Here is a 22,719-nt window from a genome sequence, read left to right as displayed (position 1 = left end):
ATGAATTGATCAGCTTCTAAATATAGACCATGATCTTTTTGTATCTTCAAAGTTGAATGTCATCAGTACTCTTATTAACATATAAGTAACTTTGTCCCTTCTCACATCTTTAAAACCTTTCCTTTTCTCAGGGATATCTGAACTTGTGGGAATTTTTTTCCATCTCCAATCTTTTCAGTTGTTTGACATGAGCACAGTTTAGGAAAGTACAGTTTTCAAGTAATCTCTCAAAAACTATAGTAATTTTCTGCAGGATAATAAAGTACCTCCACTTTTTCCATGATTTTAGGATCAAACTGTTTCTAAACATCATGCTTTTTTTAATGACACTGTAATTTTCATTGTGGAAATTTAAATAAGTACTTCTTTTTTTACCCCTTTAATTAGAATCAAAAAGACTACTAATCTAATTGACATTTTTTACTTGTTTTATGAATGGCTTCAGTGTCCATGTACAATTTTTACCTGTTTTTCTTAGTGCTCTTTAGGGGCTTTTAAAATCAACTATGTGACATACATAAGACTAGTGATATGTGTGAATTTTTAAACCATTTAATAAATAAGTGCAAATAAAATTTTTTAAATAATAAATATGTGCATATTCTATATTTCATGGTCTTCTTGTGGCAACATGAAGTAATGGATAGGAGATTTATCTTGAAGTCAGGAAGATCTAGATTCAAAGCCTGACATAGTCTAGCTTAGTGACCATGAACAAGTTAACTTTTTTTTCCGCAAGGCAATGGGGTTAAGTGGCTTGCCCAAGGCCACACAACTAGGTGATTATTAAGTGTCTGAGGTTGAATTTGAACCCAGGTACTCCTGACTCCAGGGCCAGTGCTTTATTCACTGCGCCACCTAGCCACCCCACAAGTTAACTTTTTAGTGGCTCTAGATAACTTATCTCAGCAAACTTCCTAGGAGCTCTAGGTAGCTCTCATTAGTTACATATGAATTTCTAACCTGAAGGAAGTTTCTACACTAGGATTTACCTCCTTCTAATAAAATTAGAAATTCAGATGCCCTTCCCAGGCAGAGAGACAGAGAGAAATACAGTTAGTATCAATCAGGCAGTAAACATTTATTAAGTATCTACTGTGCTAAGCACTGGTGATATAGAAGGAGGCAAAAGATAGTTCCTGTCTTCAAAAAGTTTGCAATTCAACGTAACCTTCAATCAAAAGTAGTCTCTACTTAAATATAAGTAGTTGTTGTTTAGTTGATTAGTTGTGTCTGATTCTTCATGACTCAATTTGGTGGGGTTTTTTTTTGACAAAGAAAATGGGGTGACTTGCCATTTCTTTCTCCAGGTCATTTTATAGATGAGGAAACTGAAGTACTCAGGAATTTGCCCAAGGTCACACTTATTTAACCATATGATTTCATATATCTAGAATGGGTTACTAATCTATTAAATATGATTTGGTACATCTGTACAATAAATTTTCTGTTTTCCTTCCAGTGATTCTGATCCAGGTTCTAGACAGTGGACTGAGTCTGATACTTTGTCTGGTTCTCAGTCTCCTCAGTCAGTGGGAAGTGCAGCTGCAGACAGTGGCACAGAATGCCTGTCTGATTCTGCAATGGACTTGCCTGATGTGACCCTCTCACTCTGTGGGGGCCTCAGTGAGAATGGAGAGATATCAAAAGGTAGGTCACAGGAATACCCTGTCCTCACTTCAAAAAACAAAATCAGATTTGTGCTTCTTCCCTGATTTATTCTGTCATCAAACCTCATCATAGCTTTACACCTGGTTTTGAGGGAATAACAGGCACCTCCCCATCATAATAGTATGGGATTCTTTTTTTTTTTAGGGTTTTTTTTTTTTGCAAGGCAAATGGGGTTAAGTGGCTTGCCGAAGGCCACACAGCTAGGTAATTATTAAGTGTCTGAGACCGAATTTGAACCCAGGTCCTCCTGACTCCAAGGCCAGTGCTTTATCCACTGCACCACCTAGCTGCCCCGATTCTTCTTTTTTTAAAGCCTTCCTGATAGATAGTTCTAGAGGACTAAAGATAAAGCACATTACTCACCTCCTAACAGAGGGATAATGGACTTAGAAGGCAGAATGAAACAACGTTTTTGGACGTAGCCATCTCAGGGATTTGTTTTGTTGGATTATTATATACATATTTGTTTTGAGGTTTTAATTTTATTTATTTTATGCACATATATTATATTTTTATAAAATAGTATATATATATATATAAACAAAATAAGTAATGTAAAATAATTTTTAAAAAATTATATCAATTTGGAGGAAGTGGGCAGAAGATATATCTTATTTTTAAAATTTGTACTGTTAGGACAAGTCTATATATAATCTTTAAAATCTCAGATGGGATTGATATCAAACCCTTGAGACTTTAAACAAAGTATAATTTATGGAGCTTTACTTATTTGATAGGTTGAGATTATCACACAGGTCACTTTCTCTCACCATATTCATAAAGAGTTTGTCAATAAACTTTTAAGTGTCTACTATACTAAGGATTAAGGATACAAAGAAAAAACCAAAAGACAGTCCCATTCTTAGGAAGCTCACAGTCTAATGGGAAAGACAACTTAAAAATAACTACATAGGTACAAGATATATTAGTATAAATGGGAGATAATCAATAGAGGGAAGGCACTAGGATCAAGTGTGGGATAGATGGAAGGATTTTAGTTGAAATTTGAAGGAAAACAAGAATGTTAGAAGGCAGAGAGTTGGGAAAGGATTGCAGTGATCATCTAAGCCTCCTAACTCTAAAAGAATTCTCAACAATATAGTGATCTAGTAGTCATATTTTTTTTTTTACTTCATCATTAGAGTGAGAAAGGGAAAAGTCTCCTCAGAAAGAGTAGACTTTCGGGGTGGCTAGGTGGCTTAGTGGATAAAGCACCAACCTTGGAGTCAGGAGGACCTGAGTTCAAATCCGGTCTCAGACAGTTAATAATTACCTAGCTGTGTGGCCTTGGGCAAGACACTTAACCCCATTGCCTTACAAAATCCTTAAAAAAAAAAAAAGAAAAGAAAAAAAGAGTAGACTTTGGAAAGAGCAATGGGGATGGGGGGGGTGTTTGTGTTCAGTGATCTTGCAGATAGTAATATTTTCAGTTAGTTTAGGCCTTGGTTTTTTTGTTTTTGTTTTTTTGTTTTGTTTTGTTTTAGGTTTTTGCAAGGCAAATGGGGTTAAGTGGCTTGCCCAAGGCCACACAGCTAGGTAATTATTAAGTGTCTGAGACCGGATTTGAACCCAGGTACTCCTGACTCCAAGGCTGGTACTTTATCCACTACTCCACCTAGCTGCTCTACCTTGGTTTTTATAATTGTTCCAGGAGCTATAGAAAAAGATCCATCTTTATGACTTAACCATAAAGTGTAACCTAAAATAAAACACAAATTCATCTAGTGCCATAAGATTTTAAAAGTGCTTCCCTCAACTTAACCCAGTAAGGTAGGCAGTAGATTCAAAAATAACATACCTTTTTTTTCATCAAGGAAACAGAGGTGTAGAGAATTTACATACCTTGCCCAGATTCACACTACTAGGATCAAGTGTTTTAGAAGAGATGGGGATACTAGTTAATAGAGATTAGAGCCAAAACTTGAACTCAGCTCTGCATATTCCAAAACTAGTGACATTTTAATTATTCTGTGTTTTGAGACTTCCTCAGTTAGTGGGGAGAACCATCCACAGGTACAATTTCAGTCCTTCAGTAAACTTTAAACCCAGAATAATAGTAAACTAATAGCAAGGAAGTTAAATCAAGTAGCAAGAATTTTTCAGTGCCTATCCCCAAAAATTTGGTTTTCTCTAAGAGAGACTGAGTCAAATCCTCATCTATTTCCCCAGTGTCCACAACACAGTGGTAGAAAAATGCAATTCATTTAAATTCACAGCAGAATTTTAATCACATCTACAAGCAGTCTCATGCTAATCACTTTCTTTCTGTCTTCTCTTAACAACTAGTAAGTATTCTTTTCCTAGGGATCAGGACCTAAGGAACTGATCAGGGACTCAATCATTCTGGTGCTCATAGCAGGAATCTGCATCATTAGCATGGCATAAACACAACTACCATTTCTTTATTACTTCTCTGGGATTCCAGGCAGCAGTACTTTAGTTACTTTTCACCCACACTCTTCCACATTATATTATACTCCTTACAAGACTCCTATCCATATTTTTTAACTAGGAGTACTTCCATAACCCAATATAAACAACAGTAGGTGACTTAATCACGTTCTAAACTCATGTTCATCCTCTGGGAGAAAGTAGTGTAAAAATAATTTTTTTAACCTAATGAATGACTCTCTTGGTTCCAAGCACTTGAGAAATACAGTCTGTAATATGTCTTCTAAACAAGAAATACAAGACACCGGAATTATTTTATTCTGACTCCAGTGCTAGGTTACAACTTACTTTTTGTTCCTCAAATGCGTTATCTCCAGTTACTAAAGAGGTTCTTCTCATCAAATTGTGTCTCAGTGATAGTTTCTAATTTTTCTTTATTGGAATTTTTTGCTTCTCCAGATGGGTTTATAGGTGATACATTGAGAGTCTTTACCATTTTCCTTTCTCTTTTTTTTTCCTTTTTGGGGTCTGGGATTGACTAAGAGGAAAGGGGGAACTGGGAAATGAATCTTCCCTGTTTCTTGTGAAAATGTTTCTGGACTGATTTTATGAATTCAGTTCCTTTTCTATGCCTGTCTGAAAATTCCCTTGTAGGATTTTAATATTCGTAAGTAGAGGAAATCAGCTTGACTTTTTTTTGTTGTTGTTATATGGACTTGGTGATGGTTTTACTTCTCTAACCAAAGTAATCAACATGTTTTTCCCTTTCAGAAAAATTTATGGAACATATCATTACTTACCATGAATTCGCAGAAAACCCTGGACTTATAGATAATCCTAATCTTGTGATACGGATTTATAACCGGTAAATACCTTTGTTTCTGTGATCTTTTTAAGTGAGAGAAAATGGCAATAAAATCTTGATGAAACTTCTCTTCATTTCTTGCTTTGAAGTACATGTTTAATTTGAATAAGCAAATAGACAAAGACTTTGAAATGCAAATTCAAACTTGAACTACATTTATTTGAAAATGAGGTGTTGAAATGAATGTTTATTTTCTTGTTTTACTGAATATTGCATTTCCAGGGCAATTTGACTTAAAGCAAGTATTACTCATGCAGTAAAAAAAAACTAGTTAAGCCTTTTACCTACCAACACAAATAGGCTGTTCTGCGTGTTTTTAAAATTAATTCCCACTGAATTATCTAATAGTTCCTAACCAGTCAATTGTGCTTTTGACAGGTACTATAACTGGGCCTTGGCTGCTCCCATGATCCTAAGCTTGCAGGTCTTTCAGAAGAGCTTGCCCAAGGTAAGGGATCCCAAGTCTGTATTGCTATCTTTAGAAAATGTAATATAGGGGCAGCTAGGTGGCGTAGTGGATAAAGCACTGGCCCTGGAGTCAGGAGTACCTGGGTTCAAGTCCGGTCTCAGACACTTAATGATTACCTAGCTGTGTGGCCTTGGGCAAGCCACTTAACCCTGTTTGCCTTGCAAAAACCTAAAAAAAAAAAAAAGTAATATAGATAACTCCTGCAAAGGACCCAAATATTTGCACTTATTACTAGATTTTTTTTTCATTCTTTAAAGCCTCTTTAAAACCAAATGTTTTAAAAGATTCATGTTGAATACAACTGTACAAATTAGCACACACTGGGACCACAAAGAAATCAGGCAACTAGATTAAGTAATAGCTAGACAAGATTTTGATAACACTTAAGTTTTGCAATGCACTTTACATTGATTATCCCCTTTGATCCTCAAAACAAAACCAACAATGTAGGTACTATTATTATCCCAATTGAAGAAACTGAGACCAAGAGAAGTTAAGTGATTTGTCCAGGGTCACTGGGCTAAAAATCTGAAGCAGGGATAGGAACTCAGTATCCTCCAGACTTCAGTCAAGTTTCACTGTCTTGATACTTTATAAATAAATTTAAATTTATAAAATAAATTTAATTGTTCTAGAACATGGATGTCCACCCTTCTAGCTTTTCTGGACTGCAGCACCCAACAGAAACTTGTCAATGGCTGCAATATAGAATTTAATATCTATGACTATAATATATCCCATATAGCCTATGAGAATAATAATAAAATTTAATAATGCCACATAAATGGGCTTTGATTTGAGGGCCTCGTATGATCCACATACCTTGGATTGGATATACCTTCTAGTCTCTATAAAAAATTAAAAAACAAAAACCCTGTCCTTTTTATTGTTTCAGCATGTGTCCATACTTATACATAAAATTTGAGTGTATCATAGGAATGACTTCAAAGTTGAACAACCATTTTCTCAGTCTATTAATATGGATAAAGGAGAAAGTAATAAAGCTAGCAAAAGAATAGTGTCAGTTTTGTTAAGACCAGTACAGATTTTACATGCTGGTAGGCCTGGAAAATTTTTGAACATGTTCACAAAAATTATTTCATCAACTCCGTTCCCTAAGAGGAATATACCCAAAAATCAAGACTTCTTTTTTTGGCTTATCAAGCAAACTGTTGCCTCTCACACGGGCTACCTATTATGTGGCCTCCCAACATCAAACTTTGGCTTCTGCCTATGGGAAATGAAGCAGAGAAAGAACAGATGAAACAAGTTACTAAAACCTCAAACTTTCAACTGTTTAATAACTTTGTGATTAAGGCAGGTCAATTGATTTTAAAAACCCTAACTTTCTGCCTAAAAAAGATTGTAGCCTAGTATAGAATGATTCACCTCCTGTAAAGTATTTGAAGTAACTCAGACCAAATGCTTTTAGGCCACAGTTGAGTCCTGGGTCAAAGATAAAATGCCAAAGAAGTCTGGGAGATGGTGGTTCTGGCGCAAGAAGGAAAATATGGCCAAACAGGTATGGATACCTTAGCACCTTTTTCTAATTTCATTATAGAGTCTATTATACAGTATTGCCTCTGCTGTTAGATTTAAACTGCCTGAGGGCATGTGTTAGTTTAAAAATCTGTCTTTTTTTTTTCTCCCCATGACTTTGTACATGAGTACTTAGTAAATAGCTGTTGATTTGACCTAAATGTAACCAGAGCTAATCATTCTCCCTGGCTATTGAAAAAAACAAAGAGTTCACATTGAATTTACTAGAAAGGTAATGGTATTTCCATATATTACCTTCCCTGAAACAAAGCCATGCTACTACTACAGCCTCTGAAATTCAGAAATAGGAAATGGCTCCTTTTATAAAGTATTTGACAGTTAGAAGCATCATTGTGCTTCTGCTTGGAAACCTATACTTTATATAACACTTTTCCTCCTGTGTTCTTCTGGAAAGATAGTTCCCTGAAACTGAACATTTTCTAATTACAATGACCAAAGAAGAAATAATAATGTATCTCTTTTCCTTTTATTAGAGAGATTGGATATTATAAGTAGAAATATTGCTTATGCTAACAAACGTAGGTGATGTGTTGTTTGGGTTTGCTGACCTGTTTTGATTTTATTTCTTTCCCTTAGGCCTCTAATCCCTGTCCATATCCATTTGAATCTTTGGCACAAAGGAATACTTACTGATTTGAAAAGGGCAGAAGCAGGCAAAGTTTAGGCTAAAGAAGAGATTTAGGAAGTCCAAGATTACTCTTCAATTATTTGAAATCTATTAACTGTAAGAAAGATTAAGTTTATCCTTTGTAGCTCTGGATAGAAGCAGCATTTGGGGTTAAAGTCAGGCTTGTGAGGAAACCGACTTGTCTTATCAAATTTTCTGTGTTGAGTGTTTTTTTTAAATTTGTTTTATTTTCAATTCAGGGAACAAAACAAGTGTTTCCGTAAGACAGTACAATAAAAAAGATAATTGCCCCTGAAACTGCAGATCTATAATGTATTCCCTCTTTCTTCCCTACCCCGTCCTAGAGATGGTTACCGTTAGACACAAATATATGTGTGAGTGTGTGTGTGTACACACACAGATATCGATGTAGACGTATATCTGTGTGTATGTAAAATTATTCAATACTGGGGTGGCTAGGTGGCACAGTGGATAAAGCACCGGCCTTGGAGTCAGGAGTACCTGGGTTCAAATCTGGTCTCAGACACTTAATAATGACCTAGCTGTGTGGCCTTGGGCAAGCCACTTAACCCCATTTGCCTTGCAAAAACATTAAAAAAAAATTATTCAATACTAAACTTATCAGTTATTTCTCTGGACGCTCTTTATATGTCTTTTATTTTTAATTTATGTATTTATAATAGTCAAAAATGCTTAATCACTCAGTCAAGAGAATATTGTATTCAATCACAGGAATATTGTTTTATGAATGACTTTGAACAATTTCCACATTGAGTATTGCTACCTCAGAAATCAGGATTTGGTTATTGTTCGCTTTGTTCTCTAGACTTAAGAAAGTGATGGAAAAGCTATTAATAATGTAGATTAAACCTTGAAGTTTGTCCTGTGTACATTTTTTTTATCAGAAAGTCATCTTTTAAACATTTACCAGCATAGTGCTGGTAAGTCAGCAGCAGTTTTAAAGGCAGATTTTCACTATAAGGAAGGAGGTACTTTCTCACAATAAGAGAAGCATTCCTGGGATGGTTGTTTTGTGAATTAGCTCAGGAAATATGTATTCCAACAATGAGGTGTTTGAGGTGATCACTTCTAAGGCATAGGGATAAAAGGCATTCATGAATCAGTCCTGAATGACCTTGTCCTTCTACTATTATTAATATGTGGTGTGGTGTGTGTGTGTGCTATGTGTTTTTAAGCCAACAGAGGCCAAAGAAGGGAAATCTGAGGTACCACCAGCAAGTGACTTGCCATTGAATGCAAAAGAACAAACAAATATGAGGTGAGTGCCTTTTCATTATTACTCAAGCATTTTGCTTGATTTGTTTTCCTCGTTCTTTGGACTAAATAAATTGACTACTATATTTTATAGATTCAGTGGAAGTCATTCTGTGGTTTGGGGGCCAGAAAGGTTTTTTTGAATGTCCTTGGTTGGGAATTGCTGTTTTAAATTACTTAAATAGTTAGCAGGTGTCCACTTTAGCTTTTCTAAAAACATATGGAGTCAGATGAAGAAAATATATTCTGCTGTAACAGACCAAACATCGGTCATAGTAACTATGCTATTAAAATAGTCAAAATTTTGAGGATTGCCTTAAAATAGCATTTGATTAAAAAGATACAAAAGAAGAGGACTGGGAGACTAGAAGATATACTCCTTAAGATCCCATTTCTTTGAAGAAAACTTTTCCTCTTTCCTCTTTGGAATAGTTGGCATTAATAAAAATCAAGCCAGTTTGGTGACTAGGGTTGAATCTCCAGATTATTCCTTTTTTGTTAGCACCAAAAATTGGAGTTTCTGCAGAATTTTCCTCATTGTCTCTTCTCTTTCCCATTTAAATTCCTTCTTCCTCTTTTCCCTCAGTTTTTTAATATGCAATCTTAGCTTACTTTTCCATTTTCTTATTCCTTCATTTTCATCTTCTTTTTTAAGATTATGAATAAATCTAATGTTTTTGGCTTTTGGACTAAATAGGAGTAAATTTTCTTTAAACTATGCCTTTTCAAAATTCAGACATACCTTGCAAAAAGCATCAGCAGACTTTAGTTACCTAAACTAAAAAAATAATAATACAGTAGCAAATCATGGACAAGTTTTAATTACATTTACATTTCAGAAATCAAGGGAGATGTTGCCTCATTAGCCAAAGAAAATTGCTGTTTAATTATTTAGGATTTCCAACTAGTTCATAAGTGTGTGAGAATGTAAAGGTGGTAGAGCAACTTTAGCTTTTTTTTTTAAAGCCCAAAGTTAAAAGCATCATTGAAAAATCTAAAGTCACTCTTCTTGTATAAGATACTATTTATGTTTCCTGACTTTCACTTGAGAAAGAAATGAGTAAAACTAAAAATAAAATTATTAATTGCTTGCTCTTCTTACCGTTACATTCTCTCCTTTCTCACTTCATTTTTTATGGTATCACCAGGTTAAATTTATGTACATTAAGATTTTGTCATCTTTTGTCCTCTGTTTAAAACCCTTCAATGATCTCATATTTTCCACCTGATGAAGTTCAGATTCAGAAGCCTGGCATTCAAGACCCTCCATGATCTCTTAACATCCTATCTTACCAACCTTTGTCTCACAGTAATCTCCTATAATGACTCTCTACTCTTAGCTATAGTGACTGCTCACCACCCTGTTCTAGACGTTCCTGGCATTGTTCTCTTATCCCTAAAATTCCCTCAATGCTTTTTGAACTCCTAATTTTGCTTTAAAATCATTTCAAACATAACCTACTCAGTAAAACTATCCCTGATTTTTCTAGAGAGAAAAAATTCCCATTTTTTCCAACTCGTCATTTAGAACTTCTGGCAACCATTGGTCTTCCCCTATGTCTTTCAATAATTTGGGGATCAATAAAGACATTCTAAAAGACTTGTGATGGAGCCACATTCAGAGAAAGAACTGTGCATACTATGAACAGTGAAAAGAACAGAGAAAGATCAAGCATACTATTTTCACTTTCTTTTTCCTGTGGTTTCTTCATTTTGTTGTAATTCTTCTTTCACAACATGACTAATATGGAAATATGTTTAACAAGATTGGACATTTGTAACCTATATCAGATACTTGTTGTCTTGGGGGGAAGCAAAGGAAGGAGAAAATTTTACAAAAATGAATGTTGAAAACTATCTACATATAATTGGGGGAAAATGTTAATAAGTTAAAAAAAATTGGGGATCAGGTTTCTCACTTCTCTCACCAAAGCAGAATACACAGTTCTTCAAATGATCTTCCTGAGTTGTTTATAGCCACACGAAATTCCCATTTTTGTAGTCTGGCTTCAACTTCACCATCTAATCTAATGTCTTTTTTCCGAATCGACATTCTTCTTAACTTCTTTACAGCTTTTGATACTACTGTCCGTCTCCTCTTTTCTTTGATACTCTCTTCTCTCTAGGTTTTCACAGCCCTTTTGTATCCTAGTTCTCCCCCCTACTTCCTCCCATCTGACCACTCCTATTCTGTCATCTTTTCTGGATCTTCATACAGGTCCCTCCTGCCTACAGTAGAGGTGTCCTATAAGGCTCTCTTTGGACCTTCTTCTCTTCCTCATCTAATTATATTTCACTTCAGGATCTTATCAGCTCCTATCATATTAGTAATACCTCTCTATACACGCTATGATTCTCAGATCTACTCTTAGCCCTAACCTCTCTCCTGTTCCCCAGTTGTCTGACCCATAAACAATTCAACATAGCTATAACTGAATTTATCCTTTTTTCCCCCAAAACCCTCCCCTCTTTCTAACTTGTCTATTAACAACCAGGGTACTGCTCTTTTCTCAAGTCATCTAGGTTCACAATTTAGCATCACCCTCCATCCAATAGGTTGTCAAGTCCTATAATTTATACCTTTATGGTTTTTTAAATATATGTCCCTTCTCTCCTCTAATCCTACTGATTTCCTGGTGTAGATCTTCATCACCTTATGACTGAATTACTTAAATAGCCTTATGGTTGGTCTCCCTGCCTCAGGTCTCTTCCCCAATCCAATCTATCCTCCACTCAGTTGTCAAATTGATCTACCAAAAGCACAAATCTGACTATATATTCACACACTCTCTCTCATTCAGTGTATTCCAGTGACTCCTGTTACCACATGGGTCAACTATGAAATCCTGTTTGACTTTCAGAGCCCTTCATAAAATGGCCCCTTATATTCCTTGCATATGAAACTCCTCTAGGCTTAAAACTCTCTCCCTCATGGTCACTGCCTCCAGACTTCCTTTACGTCTCAGTTAAAGACTTTCTGCAAGCCTTCACTTACCTTATAAAGCCTTCTTTGAAATGAGCACCAGTTGTGTGTGTGTATCTGTTTGTGTGAGTATCTTGTCTGTACATAGCTATTTTCATATTTTAGACTATAAATTTCTTTTGAGTAGGGACTGAGTTTTTTGTTGCTAAATTAGTTTTGACTTAATTTGAATCCCAAGTCTTAGCTCAGTCAATACCTGCTACTTAGTGTACTTACTAACTTGTTAGTTGATTGACTGGTGGCAAACCTTCTAGTGACCGAGCCTTTTCCAACTTCAGTTGTTCTTAAAATGGCAGATATACAAAACATCACTGGACCCATATTCAAAGCCTTTCAAGCTTAGTAGAACCTCCCAAATTCCTGGGTTCTGTTGGTATAACCTTTCAATTTCCAAATCACCTCTTACGTCAAAGTAGAAATCTTGTAGAGATTTATGAACTTAATATCATGGACTACTTTGTATTGTAGTAATTTATTTATACATTGCATCTCTCAATTTAGAAGCACTGGGAGGGACCAGATCTGATTTAATCTCTTCTAAATCTCACTCCTAGTACAAAACTATTTAGAAAATGAAATGTAGCATTTGCTCATTTCATAGAAAATCTTTTGGACGCTTTTTTCATCCATGGAATAAATAAATTTCTGAAGTATTTTCTAAATGACCCTTGAGGAGTATAGCAGCATATTTTGATCTAGTATGCTAAAATTTAACTTGTTTTTAATAGATAAAGGCATACTGTCTCTCCTAGTAATTTGTTTTATAAAGCCCAGACTTCTTAGTCCAATATTCAAGACTCTCCATGGTCTGACTCCAGCCTATATTTTCTTGTTTGATATTTTCTTTTTGGTCAAGACAATGGGGGTTATAAGTGGCTTGCCCAAGGCCACACAGCTAGATAATTATTAAGTGTCTGAGGCCGGATTTGAACTCAGGTACTCCTGACTCCAGGGCCAGTGCTCTATCCACTGTGCCACCTAGCCGCCCTTTTGTTTGATCTCTTTATGACTCTCCTTCATAGTTGGTTCTAGTCAGATTCTATTACTCAATTTGTCCTTAGTCTTGTTCTGCCCTTTAACATTTCCATTTCCATACCTTTACTTACACTGTCTTCTACATCTGGAAAACACTCACTCTTCTCTCATCATGTACCCTATCTCTACCTACTGCAAAACTTCTTATCCTTAAAGGTTCCACAGCCTTATTGAAGCCTTACTTGTATCTCTTTCCCTGAGCTCCCCCCCCCCAAAAAAAACCCAGAAAGAAATCTCCCTTTCCTGAAATTTGACCCTATCCTATGTCTCTATTCTCTGCATGCATTGTATTTCAGCATATTCTTGTCTTAGTTTTCTCCATTTTATCTTTCTGATGGGTAGTTTCTTGAGGGCAGAAGCCATGTCTCTTCATCTTTGTTATCTTAGTATCTAGTATAGTACCTTGGATATAGTAGGAATTTAATAAATTTGTGTTTTAAGTGCTAAAAAGTTTTTCCTGAATCACTTTTTCCCTAATTTTGTTGCACACATAAATAAAAGCCCACTTACTAATCTTTGGTACCCTTCTCTTACCTCAAAGACCAAATGTAAATTCTTCTGTTTGAAAAACCTGTTCCCAACCTGAATCCTTAGATATGAATCCTTTCCACATACACTACAGTCCAGACATGCTGGTCTAGTTGCTCTTCTCTCCATCCCTGGAGGTTTTCTCCCCTTCCTACCCTTCCTTTATTTTCCTTCCCTTTGAATCCCTGATTCTTTTAAGATTCAATTTAAGTGTTGCCTTCTGCAGGAGGTTTTTCTCATATACATCCCCCATTTGAGGGATGCATATATACACACACACACACACACACACACACACATATAAACACACACACACACACACACACACACACACACACACTTTATAAAGCCCATATTGTTTTTCCCATTAGACTGTGAGTTCCTTGAGGTCAGGATTTTTTTTTTTTTTGCCTTTCTTTTTATCCTCCATGTTTAGCATATCACCTAGAACAAAGTAAGCATTTAATAAATGCAATTCCTTTCCTATCTAATGTAATTTATTTTTTCTCAATTTCACATAAAAATAAATTTAGCTTTCTTTTTTCAAATTTTGAGTTAGAAATTTTCTCTTTCCCTCTCCTCCCCCTTTATTAAGAATCTGATATAGATTATACATGAGTAGTCATGCAAAACACATTTCGGTGAAAGTCATGCTGTGAAAGAAAACTTTAGGCAAAAAAATAAAGGAAAAAATATCTTTGATCCACATTCAGGGTCCACCAGTTCTTTCTCTGGAAATATAAGTCCTTCAGAATTGTCTTTGAATCATTGTATTACTGAGATGAACTAAGTTAAATAAATGCTAATGTTGATTGATATTGTATAGGCCAACTGAAAATGATTCATCTAGTGATGAGGAGTCCCAAGAGCTTAAAGAGTCCCTCAAAATTGATCCTGTCCCAGTAGAACATTTAAGCCATGGAAGCACTACTTCTTATAAGAAGTCACTTAGACTTTCTTCAGACCAAATCGTAAGTACTCTGGTACATATTATGCATTGTAATAGTATACATCTATTTAGCAGTTTAAATTTTTAAAAATATTTTCTAAATAATCCTATAAAGTAAATTAGTGAGCCATTATTCCCATTTCACATAGAAAGAAACTGAAGCTAAGGTTGGTTAAGTAAGTTGCCTAGTCATATAACTAATGAGTATTAAAGCAGTGATTTGAACTGAGGTCCTCTTAGAGATCAAGACTAGTGTTTTCTTTCACCATTCTAAACTGCACAAAATTTTTAAACATTTTTATTTATTTATAGACATACACACACATACACACGCATATAAAATATGCATGTGTGTGTATACACATTTTTTAAAGGAGAATTTTACAAGTAATGTATTCAGTCATGTAATTTATCACTCTCATTTCTAACTCCCTTGAATTTTCTTCTCCTATGTATTTCCTATTTTGGAAAGTTCAAAGCATGTGAATAATTTTCATTTAAATACAAGAATATTCTTATAATACCAGGAGAGAGTTTGTACATGGGAGCTAAAGTACATAGATATCGAGGGAAGTCCCCCTGCCACTCCTGCCATGGGGAATAAGAATGAGTGTCCTGAAATAAAGACTAATCATTTTGCCTAACAGCATTTTTTTTGGCATATATAGTACTCCTCTAATGATGATCCTGTGGGGGATACAAAAACATAAGAATTCTCAAGGATCATTGCAAAGACAAAAATGATACACATGAAAGAATTAGAAAATGATGCACATGAAAGAATTAGAAAATGATACCAGTCAGGAGGCATTTAAGTGTCTAATGGTGTGATAGAAACTAAAGAAAACACCAGAAGTTTAAAATAAGAAAAGTCAATATCCATGAGGATTAATGGTTTGACAAAGCTATAGAGGAAAGGTCGACATGCCTCTGAGCCTTGAAAAGAGATAAGTTTGGACTAAAAGAGAGGGGAAACATCCCAGGCAGTAGGAACAGAATTAACCACAGCACAAAGTTAAGAATGTGTTAGGGATGGAGCAATGAAAAGACTTGCCTGATAAAATCAAAGTTAGGTAATTCATCTGGGAAGTTGCTGAAAATAAGGTTGGATGGAATGGATCAGTTGCTAACCCTTGAATATCAGAAAAAGAAACAAGGCACAATGTGGTAGGTAATAGGGAACCATGGGAAAATTTTCTTATTATTTATTGCTTGATTGATATTTTATTCTTTCAGATATAGGTATAAAAGTTTTTAAACAATCATCCATATGCATATGTATTTTTTAAGTTACAAAATTTCCTTCCACCCTCTAAAAATCAGGTTATTATTGTACAAATACATTTGTGTTAAACATGCTTACAGATTAGTCATTTTCAGTGTGAGGAATTAGGATTAAGGGAAAGAAATACAAAAGAGATTTTTTTTTAAAAAAAAGTGAAAGTAGTATTTATCAGTTTTTATTTTGTTTTGTTTTTCTTCCTCTGGATGGAAATAGCATTGTCTACAGCCAGTCTAATAGGGTTGTCTTAGCTCTCTGAACTACTGAGAGGAGCTGCATCCATCAAGGTTGATCATCTCACAATGTTGTTGTTAATGTGTACATTGTTCTCTTCGTTCTGCTTCTTTTGCTCAGCATCAGATCCTGTAATTCATCCCATGCTTCTCTAGAGTCCAACCATTTATGGTTCCTTGTAGAACAGTAGTATTCCGTAGTTTTCATGGACCATAACTTGTTTGGCCATTCTCCAGTTGATGGGCATCCATTCAGTTTCCAATTCTTTGCCACTACAAAAATAGCTGCTATGAATATTTTGGAACTGTGGAATTTTTCTCATTTTTTATAATTGTTTCTGGTTATAGACCTAGAATTGGAATTGCTGGAATTAGTTCCATATTGCTCTCTAAGATAGTTGGATCCATTCACAACTCCAGCAATGTATTACTGTCCCAGTCCTCTCACAACCTCTCCAATATTGATCATTTTCCCTTTTCCTCACCTTAGCCAACCTGATAGGTATGAGGTGATGTTGTTTTAATTTGCATTTTTTCACATGACTATATATATATATATATATATATATTTAATTTTTTCATATTTCATATCCTTTGACCATTTATCAATTAGGGAATGACTTGTAAACTTATAAATTTGATGCAGAAATGAGACCCTTATTACAACTCCTGATTGTGAAGATTGTTTCCCAGCTTTCTGCTTTCCTTCTAATTTTGGCAGCATTGATTTTAATAGTGCAAAACCTTTTTAAATTTAATATAAGGGGAGGCTAGGTGGCTCAGTGGATAAAGCACCCTGGAGTCAGGAGTACCTGGGTTCAAATCTGGCCTCAGACACTTAATAATTACCTAGCTGTGTGGCCTTGGGCAAGCCACTTAACCCCATTTGTCTTGCAAAAAAAAAATTAATATAGTCAAAATCTTTCATTTTGCGGTTTATAATGTACTCTATTTCTTGTTTGGTCATAAATTTGCCCCCTTTCCATAGATCTGATATTTTGACCTTATTTTTGGTATAGGAAGTGAGATGTGGGCCTATGCCTAATTTTTGCCATTCTATTTTCCAGTTTTCCCAACAATTTTTGTCAAATAGTGAGTTCTTATCCCAGAAGCTGATGTCTTTGTGTTTGTCAAATAGTAGATTGCTGTAGTCATTTACCAGATTTCTTTTCAACCTATCCTAATCCACTGAGTCATTACTCTATTTCTTAACCAGTACTAGGCAGTTTTGATGACTGCCACTTTTTAGTATAATATTAGATCTGGTAGAACTAGGTCACATTCCTTTTCATCAGTTCCCTTGCTATTCTTGACCAGTTGTTGCTCCAGATGAATTTTGTTACTATTTTTCTAGTTCAGTAAAATAAATATCTGATAGTTTGATTGGTATGACACTGGATAAGTAATTTAATGTGGGTAGAACTGTCATTTTTATTATATTAGCTTGACCTAACCATGAGCAGTTGACATTTTTCCAGTTATTTAGATCTTTATTGGGTGAGAAGTGCTTTATAATTCTGTTCATACAGTTTCTGGGTTTGTCTTGGGAGGTAGGTTCCCAAGTATTTAATGTTGCCTAGAGTTAGTTTAAATGAAATTTGTCTTTCTATCTCTTGCTCTTGGGCTTTGTATTTATGTGGGTTTATTTTATGTCCTGCTACTTTGCAGGATTTTGTTAATTGTTTCAAGGAGTTTTTTAGATGATTTTCTTTGGGTTTCTAAATATAATATATCATTTGCAAAGAGTGAAAGCTTTGTTTCCTCATTGCCAATTCTGATTTCTTCAATTTATTTTTCTTCTCATTGCTGAAGCTAACATTTCTAATACTATATTGAATAGCAGTGCTGATAATGGGCGTCCTTATTTCACCCTGATCTTATTAGAAATGCTCTGAGTTTATCCCCATTACATATATTTGTTGATAGTTTCAGATAGATACTACTTATTTGATGGTTTTAGATGGATACTGCTTATTGAAGATTTTCAACACATTTAGCAAACTAAGTATGCTCAGAAATTTCTTACCTCATTAAAGGAAAAACCATTAAGGAGCAGAAGAATAGGAAAGTGCTAATCCTAGGACATGAATGCTTTAACTCATAGACTTTCAGAGTTAGAAGAAACTTCTAAGATCTTCTAGTTCAACTTACTGATTATCTAAATGAAACACACTGAGTCTCAGAAAGATTAAATGACTTCCCCAGGGTCGCAGAGCCCATGCTAGAACCAGAATCTCCTGGGTCCCAGCCTAAAAAGGTCGTTCTTCCCTATCTTAGAATTTTGTACATCCTAACAAAAAAATGACTGCTCCCTGTCTCTCCAAACCCCCAACTCTCCCCACCCACCACCAAAGAAATTCTTTCCTTTTTCTAAGGACAGGTACAATCTTGTTTATTATGTTGAAGTAAAAGTGAGGAATTTATGTTGTGAGAAGAAAAATCATTTACCTCTTCCTCAAAATTGGTTAGAAGAAATTCAATGGCTTGGGTAAATTTTAAAAAGTCATCCCACAGAAAATAGAAAATTGGTACCAGTCTGTGAGTTAGATCATTTAAAGATGGTTGGCCCACAAGAGACAGTAAGCATCAGGAGCCCATGTAGTACACAGAGTTCTTGATTTTTCTCCAACATTTTTACAGTTCTCATCCACAGCTTGATTTGATTTAAGTTCAGCCTTATTCTTTTCTTAGAGTTACCTGGGAATCAATACCATGACTGGTATTGAGTGTAACTGTCATTTTATACCAGGAACTGTATTGTTGTTTGGGCAGCAAGGTGGTACAGTGGATAGATAGAATGTCAGACTTGGAATCAGGAATATTCATCCTCCTGAATTCAAATCTGGTTTCCAACACTTAAAATGTGATCCTGGGCAAGTCAATTAACCTTTTCTGTCTCAATTTCCTTATCTATAAAATGAACTGGAAAAGGAAATGACAAACCACTTCATCATCTTTGTTAAGAAAACCCCAAAAGGGGTTTATGTTCATTCTTATGTTTACTCTTATAACATTCAATTTGCATCAGTGTATGGCATGGAAACAATATAGAGACTGTCAGACAGCCTTCTTTGGGGAGGGGGGAGGGGGAAAATTGTAACTGGAAAACAAATAAAATGTTAAAAAAAAAACCCAAAAGGATAATGAAGAGACCCCTGACATCATTGAGTTCAGTCCACTCATTTTACAAAGGAAATGAGAATGAATTTTAAGTGATTTCCCCAAGGTCACACAGGATCAGAGGTAGGATTTGAATCCAGCTCCAGAATCAGCATATACTATGTTGTCTCTATTTATACTTCCTGGCATCATATCACTGTGGTGATTTTTATATATGTAAATCTAATTTTTTTTCTTTAATAAATATAATTTTTTTCATTTCTGCTTGGGGAAACACAACACATCTTTGGCCTTAGGAAAGACTGGTATAGCTTTTTATTATGCTTCATTATTTCAAGGATAGCTGATTTCATCAGTGTCTACTCCCTCCATGAATGCAGGTTGCAACCCCTCTGAAACTTGACAGGTCTTTGAAGGTTTCTGTCACTAAAAAGTTTAGCACCCTCTGACCAACCTGGTGATGAGTTTTTTTGAACTTGGGCCAGTCCTCAGGTAATTAACCTGCCAGAGGTTGGTCCTCTTGCCTAGCCTTTGAGAACCTCCATAGAAGTCAGTGTCAGTCAACATTTATTAAATACTTAATCCATTCGAGGTATCATGCCTAACACTGAGAATCCAAAAAGGCAATAATGATGAGAGCTCTAGTGGACATACAAACATTTATTACCTAGTTAGTGTTTCAGTTTCACTGAAGCTTTGTACATTTGTCTCTCTGAATCTAAACCACACAGATATATTTAGCCTCTTTTCCCCCCTCTGCTTTTATAAAGGCAAAACTGAAGCTCCAAGATGGCCCAAATGATGTGGTGTTTAGCATTACAACTCAGTATCAAGGTACCTGTCGTTGTGCAGGAACCATTTACCTGTGGAACTGGAATGACAAGATCATAATTTCGGATATAGATGGAACAATAACCAAGTAAGCAGAATGAAGTTATTTGGGGTGTGGGGAGAATGTAAACTCTTGTACCTGGGTGAGTACTATTCTGGTGATGCTTTGGAGAGTTGTGAAGCATGGAGGGATCACAGACTCTTATCCAAGCATGTGATCTTTGTATTGATGTTTTGAATTGCAGGAAGTTAGAAAGATCTGATTGTAAGGATTCTGATGCAAAGTTCTCATTTAGATTTAACATCAGGATCTTATGGATATGATTTCAGGTTTAAAGTTGCTTTGGTCAGGTATCCACTTGCAAATGACTTCCTCACCCTTGAAAAGTATATTGATGAAATCCTCTCGCTTACTTCTTTGGTCTCTTTAGGCAGCTATCAAACTGTCCTTTGGATGAAGCAGTTGTTGTCTCCCAAATGTACATTTTGTATTGCTGGTGGATTTTCTTTTTCTTGGGTGAGGGGAAATTTAAGAGTGGGGGAACAGAGTATCATTTAACTAAATAGTAAATTTTCAGCTTTCTATAATTATTCATTTTTGGTGTTTATTTCTTTTGCTTGTTTTCCTCTTAGGTCTGATGCTTTGGGACAGATTCTTCCGCAACTAGGCAAAGACTGGACTCATCAGGGTATAGCAAAACTCTACCATTCCATCAATGAGTACGTATTCCTTCTGGCATGGGAAGGAGCTCTGGGAACCTAGAATTGCTTTGGCTTACTCATTTGAGGAGTAGAATAATCAACCAATATAAATCATTTGTGACAGATGATTCCTCTTTAAAGTTTAAGTAGAACTTTTCTTTTTGTTTTTGAAAAAATGATACATATCAGAATACACAGGCACCCAAGTTCTTCAGGCTTTCTTTTAATCTCCCACCCCTTTCTTTCCTTGTTAGATCATGAGGTCATAGAGAGCTAGAATAGACCATAGTGGTTATTTAGTTCAGCCTTTCATTTTATAAATGTAGAAACAAGGCACAGTGAAGTCAAATTATTTGCCTAAAGTCATATTTCTAATTAGTTTGTGAATCAGGATTTGAATTCAGTTCTTCCTGACTCTGAGTTTAGTACTCTGTCTATTCAGCCACTTTTGACTTCTTGCATTTCTAGTCCTACCTCATTTTTGATTTTCAGATGTGATGATTTATCAAAAGGAAATGGTTGCCTTTTAATTTCTATAGCTACATGTCCCTTTGAATCTCTTGGATACTATGCTTGAGAGCCTTTTCCATAGAAAACTTGAGGATTCCTCAATATAGACTAAAAAGTACCAGAATATGAGAATATGCAGGGTGGCTAGATGGCACAGGGGAGAGTGTATCAGCCCTGGAGTCAGGAGGAACTATTGTGACCTTGGGCAAGTCACTTAACTTCATTGCCTTGCAGAAACCAAAAAAAAAAGTATATAAAATATGAGTTTGCATAAATGTTTATACTGAGGTTTAGGTTTACACTTTTATATTTCACAACTCAGATACCATATGCTGTGTTTTTATTCATATATGTGTATACACACACACATATATATAAATATATATATATATGCATATGTACAAAGAGATAATCTATATACATATGCATATCCCTTTTATAATACCTACATCTGTTCATCAGGATAGAATCATCAGAAATAGAAACCCAATTTTTCTAACTTTTAAAAATATTTATGGAAGCAATAGGCAATACATTTTGATTTGCCATTTTAGTGAGAATTCTATAGTAATTCAGCTTCATTTATCAAAGCATTTAAGGAACCCACAGGAGGATAAAATCACCCTGAAGGCCACATTTTGGATACTGTTGTTCTAAGTGGTTAATGGATGTATTTGAGCATACTCTATTATTAATAACATTACTAATTTAATAATCTTTAGTTTTTATGGATTTGGGAAGGCAGAGACAAAAATGTGTGTTTTGAACTGACTTTTTCTCCTATGTTCTAGAATCTAATTTAAGAAAAGTGAGTGATTAGGAAGAAAGATCTTTATTTTGGTTGGGTGTTTTCTTTTATAAGAGAGAACTGTATTTTTCTCCGTTGAATTAATAAGTTATACTTAAATGATTTGATCTGTAACTAATTTTGTATTTAACACTAGTTTTACCCACTTCTTATTGGAAAACCTGTGTTGTTCTTTAGGAATGGGTACAAATTTCTGTATTGCTCAGCTCGTGCTATTGGAATGGCAGACATGACTCGAGGGTACCTGCACTGGGTCAACGACAAGGGAACTATCCTTCCTAGAGGGCCTTTGATGTTGTCTCCTAGCAGTTTGTTCTCTGCTTTTCATAGGTATGTGTATTAATAAATGGAACAATTTATCTGTCTATGGGGATGCAGTTGGGATAGAAGAGTCTGTCTACATAATAGCTCATGGTAGTAATGTGTGACTTAACATACATAATGTCAGAGATTTGTTAATTACTATAAGTATTCCTTCCACTATCTCTATAATTTTTGTGAAATCTTTTTTTTTTTTTTTTTTTGGCAAGGCAATGGGGTTAAGTGGCTTCCCCAAAGTCACACAGCTAGGCTATTATTAAGTGTCTGAGCCCGGATTTGGACTCAGGTTCCCCTTACTTTAGGGCTGTTGCTCCATCCACTATGCCACCTAGCTGCCCCAGTGTGAAGTCTTTAAGTACTGCCATAATCCTCTTCACCCTCCAAAAAAATTCATAATTTATTGTTCAAGTACAGTTAGGTTAGTCATTGGAGAACAGCCATTTAATCAGTTACATGAGCCATTCTCAGAATCTTTACTACTGTAGGGCCTTGTCATTTAAGGGCATAGTCTTGAAGAAGCAAGGTTCATCTTCCTGCAATAGTGAGGCAATAGAATAG

At 35.3% G+C, this 22,719-nt stretch overlaps 1 protein-coding gene across 3 annotated transcripts in view; it reads left to right on the top strand.

Annotated features, from left to right (window-relative positions):
- LPIN2 (lipin 2) overlaps nt 1–22,719 on the top strand; it is a 96,075-nt gene that overhangs the window by 65,632 nt on the left and 7,724 nt on the right. For all 3 annotated transcript variants that reach the window (XM_074200957.1, XM_074200956.1, XM_074200955.1), the window contains exons 9-17: nt 1,463–1,650; nt 4,834–4,927; nt 5,306–5,375; nt 6,829–6,918; nt 8,781–8,863; nt 14,232–14,376; nt 19,760–19,908; nt 20,454–20,540; nt 22,018–22,170. In XM_074200957.1, the coding sequence (XP_074057058.1) occupies nt 1,463–1,650; nt 4,834–4,927; nt 5,306–5,375; nt 6,829–6,918; nt 8,781–8,863; nt 14,232–14,376; nt 19,760–19,908; nt 20,454–20,540; nt 22,018–22,170 (1,059 nt within the window). The remainder of the gene's footprint in view (nt 1–1,462; nt 1,651–4,833; nt 4,928–5,305; nt 5,376–6,828; nt 6,919–8,780; nt 8,864–14,231; nt 14,377–19,759; nt 19,909–20,453; nt 20,541–22,017; nt 22,171–22,719) is intronic.

Source organism: Macrotis lagotis, chromosome X (genome assembly GCF_037893015.1).
Source record: "Macrotis lagotis isolate mMagLag1 chromosome X, bilby.v1.9.chrom.fasta, whole genome shotgun sequence".
NCBI lineage: Eukaryota > Metazoa > Chordata > Mammalia > Peramelemorphia > Peramelidae > Macrotis > Macrotis lagotis.
This window is presented reverse-complemented; position numbering and strand designations above follow the sequence as displayed.